Here is a 4393-nt window from a genome sequence, read left to right as displayed (position 1 = left end):
TGTGCTTACTCCTGCCCTACTGTGTTTACTCCCGCCCTGCTGTGCTCACTCCTGCCCTACTGTGCTTACCCCTGCCCTATTGTGCTTACTCCTGCCCTACTGTGTTTTTCAGATGTTCAAAGGACCTGACAAAGACATTGAGTTTATCTACACGGCCCCCTCCTCAGCAGTATGCGGGGTCACGCTGGACGTTGGAGGGAAGAAGGAATATCTAATTGCAGGTGTGTAGAAGCTCAGCCTTGAGTACTAGGTCGTGGTACCCTGACAGAATTAATTCTGCATTCCTATGTCCTGGTCCCTAAGGAACAAGCTTCCCACACTGCCCTCTAGGGGCGAACCAGCCAATCTGCATTGGCACAGGTACTGCTTCTAGCCAACGTCTAGGAGACTCTGGTGAAGCTGCCTTTGTCTTGCTAGCACTTACTCCCAGAGGCACCCCCAAGTCCTTGCCTATACAGAAGCTGTCTGTACTAGTGGCCTCTCTAGTGGGGCGCAGTCCTGGGAAGCCCAGCAGCAGCTCCTCCTCTGGGCACTGGCTGGGAGGTAGGGGATTTCCCATTTCTTTCTATGGAGATTGCATAAATCCTTTGCCTTCCTGTTATAAGGTGTACCCGTGATCCCCAGTGCAGATGAAGGTTTGCCTCAGGCACAGGGATTAACATGGGGTCCATTTGCAACACTTGGCAAGAGCTGGTGGTTCTGTTTCCTCTGAGCCGATTGGTGTCACATTGGTAGCCAGCGTGGGGTCATTTCTGGCACAGAAAGCTTCAGCTAATGCAGAGAGAGGCTTCTCCTCCTAGGAGAGCCAGTAGATAGAGGTTCTTCAGCATAGTCCTGCAGCACCCCTGCTGACTCTATGCCGTCTTTCTTTTTTTTTAAGTGGATTTATTTTTATGTGTATGAGTGTTTTGCTTGCTTCATGGCCCACTGGGATTCCCCATAGCCTGTGACACGCCAGATGCCCAGGCTGTATCTAGTGCAAGTCAAGGAGAATGTAGGGCTGAAGTTTGTCCTTTGGTGAGCCCGTGTGTGATCAGGGCTAACATCCAGTTTCTAACCAGAACCTTCCCCGACAAAGGCCAGAAGTTGCCAATAGCTGGTTAGTGCCCACTGGAAGGGATGCACCTCAGTAGTCAAGCACGGCCATCTCCTGTGCACGAACTCCATTTTTGACCTCCTGGGGCCAGACCTGTCAGTCAGACCTGCTTCCTGTTTGGATATCCCAAGCATGGGCACTGCTTTCTGTTCCGTGAGATGGAAACCAGCCCACCAGACCAGTAATGGGCTTCTGGGTAGGCAGCTTACAAATTGGTGAGCCATGCCTTGCTATCAGGAGCCCTTACACACCATGGCTGCTACAACAGGCTCGAACTCCTGCTCCATGCCCTGCTTAGTTCCTGGATAGCATGAGGAGGCTGAAGACGCCTGAGCAAAGGGGGAGGGTGGAGTCCTACAGGGCAGCAGTGTGATGAGCGTTGCTGGGAGCTGCTCTGTTTTGTGTACTTGGGGCTTCTTGGGGCATCCTCTCTGGCTCTGCCCCTCTTCTGTGTGAACCAGGCTCCAGGTCCACACAGTCTGGGGAGTCAGTCCACACAGGAGGCCAGATTATTTCAGAGACTGTGCATATGGACCTCAGTGTCTGTTGTGCTGAACCCCAGTCTACTGACCATCAGCGGTTTCCCACCTGCCCCCTCTGTTCTGGGCTGCCCTACTATGCCCGTGTATGTCCACTCCTCTCTCTTTTCCTAGGTCTCATTTCCTCGGTCTGTACGACCCTAACCCGCTGTAGCTCCAGGTGCCATGCAGGCTGGAAATCCCCAAAGCCACGTAGTCACTGTGCGCCTGTCATCTTAGACCACGTCACACTTACTGCCCCAAACACACGGGCACGGTTCATAACATTAATGAAGGACACCGTTAAGTATGCTTGCAGCATGCTCTGGTGTAGCTGGGCATGGTGGCACTTGGGAGACAGAGGTGGCCTACACAGTGAGACCTTGTCTTAAAAAACAAAGCCCCACAAAACTCCTGCAGTATCTAGACCAGCTAGATAGCTCGGTAGGTAAAGTCACAGGCCACGGAGCCTGAGTTTGATCTCCAGGACCGACATGGTAGAAGAAGAAAAAACGAACACTATATTGTCACCTGACCTCCATACACACGCGCACACGCATGTACCCACTTACCCCTACACACACAAAATGAATGAATGGAAGAAAACCTGCAGAAAATACATATGGTAGAATTGCCTTCATGTCTATGCCTGGACACAGGATTCAGTGGCTCTGATATAGTCACAGTAGCGGATAATATTGCTGTCTGTGCCAAGACTGTGCCATCTTCCCAAACTGCATCTCTGGCCACTACCACAGCTTCTCACACCTTGTCTTTCCCCAGGCCCTGGGTCCCGGCCCCCACATTCTACTTTAGTTTCTGTGAACTTGCCTATTCTAGGGAGCTCACGGTTCTGGCAAGATAGATATCTTTTCTTTTCTTTTCCTTTCTTTCTTTTTGATATCCTTTTCTCTCTTTGTTTCTTTTCTTTTCTTTCTTTTTTTTTTTTCATTTGAGACAGGGTTTCTCTGTGTAGCTTTGGAGCCTATTCTGGAGCTCACTCTGTAGACCAGGCTGGCCTTGAACTCACAGAGATTCCGCCTGCCTCTGCCATCTGAGTGCTGAGATTAAAGGTGTGCACCACCACCGCCCAGAAAGATAGATATCCTTTTGTGGCAGTTTAATTTACTGAGTATGATGTCAGGTTCTGTCCATGCAATAGCAGGTGTGAGCCTTGCCTCCCTTTTTATGTGTATGTATACACACACATACCTACCTACATACATACACACATACATATAAATACATATGCACACACATATATATACACATACATATGTACATATACATGCTCATATACATATGCACAACATACGTGCATACACATACATACATCACACACAGACACACACGCACATGTATTTGGTGGTGCTGGGGATGGAACCCAAGGCCTTAGACATGCTATGTCAGGGCTCTAGGCCTATGTGTAAATTTTTTAATGTGATATTCTTTCCCATTGAATTTGACAAGTGATCTCCTATTATCATACACACACATGTGCAGCTGTATACATGCGCGCATATGATGACACATGAGTGGAGGTCAGAGGACAGTTTGAGGGAGCCAGCACTCTCCTACAGGGCAGGTTCCAGGGACTGAACTCGGGTTGACAGGTTTGGCACCAAGTGCCATCAACATTGGCCCAATGGAGGGGAATTAAAGATGGCGAGAAGTCACTGTGTTTTGTCTAAAGAGAACAAGCTGGAAGAAAAGGTGACAAGTGGCCCACGTGTGCCTAGGCGCTGCCTCTGCAAACACACCTGCTTGGGTTTGAGCTGATGGCCAACCCCTGACAAGCCAGTGCGGGGCAGTTGCCACGTGGAAGTGAGAGATGGCAGCGAGACTCCAGGCACCTTGACCTGGGCCTGCACCACGTTCACAAATAACTGTGTTTCAAAAGTGCAAGGTGGCGGGCACCTGTGTGTCACACCGAATGAGGGCCAATGAGTGACGTGCAGTCTGGGCTATGAGCAGGTTACCTGCAGGGCAGGACACGTGAGAAGGGTCTGCAGAGGACCTCAGTAGGAAGCCACCCTCAGGGGACTGGGCACTGGGCAGGTGGGTCCATCAGTGAAGTGCTTAAGTCTAATCTCTGGACCCCCATGAAAGCTGGGCATGGTAGCATGTGCCCATAACCCTAGAGGTGGGACTCCCTAGAGCTCCCTGAATTGGTAAAATCAGTTCAGTGAGAGACTTTGCCTCAAAAATAAGATGTGAGCGATTGGGAAACACACCCAACGTGACCTCTAACCCCCAGATACCCCACATACACAAACACGTATGAACATGTACACATGCTTATACCATATACACACATATACCACATATATAAGCACATCTGAACATGTCCACATGATTATACCACACACCCACACACACATGCATATACCACATACACAAACACTTATGAACATGTACACATGGTTATGCCACCCCCACACATGCATATACCACATATATGAGAACATCTGAACATGGCCACACGGTTATGCCACACAGCACACACATACACCCTTAGAATACCGACAATGACCAGTGCGCTGCTTAGGACAGCCAGAGATGTCTTTCTCTGTGCCTCTCTGGCTTCCCCAGGAGAACTATTCTTTGGCACAACTCAGTGATAACTAACTGTGCCTGCCCATAAGTCAGCTGCTCTGCCAATCAGGATACACACCCCACTCACTTTTCTCTTGGGAGAGGAACCAGGCCTGAGGCACACTTCCTCTCTTTGGGCTTGGTCAGGTGGCTTCAGATTGGACAAGTCCTTACTGCCCAAGGC

The 4393-nt window shown here is 49.9% G+C and overlaps 1 protein-coding gene across 1 annotated transcript in view; it reads left to right on the top strand.

The window, feature by feature from the left end:
- The window catches only part of Timp2 (TIMP metallopeptidase inhibitor 2), a 50951-nt gene that overhangs the window by 39532 nt on the left and 7026 nt on the right, over nucleotides 1–4393 (top strand). Inside the window, exon 3 of the mRNA XM_005350813.3 lies at nucleotides 113–221. Coding sequence (XP_005350870.1) covers nucleotides 113–221 — 109 coding nt within the window. The remainder of the gene's footprint in view (nucleotides 1–112; nucleotides 222–4393) is intronic.

Source organism: Microtus ochrogaster, chromosome 7 (assembly GCF_000317375.1).
Source record: "Microtus ochrogaster isolate Prairie Vole_2 chromosome 7, MicOch1.0, whole genome shotgun sequence".
NCBI classification, from domain to species: Eukaryota; Metazoa; Chordata; class Mammalia; order Rodentia; family Cricetidae; genus Microtus; species Microtus ochrogaster.
This window is presented reverse-complemented; position numbering and strand designations above follow the sequence as displayed.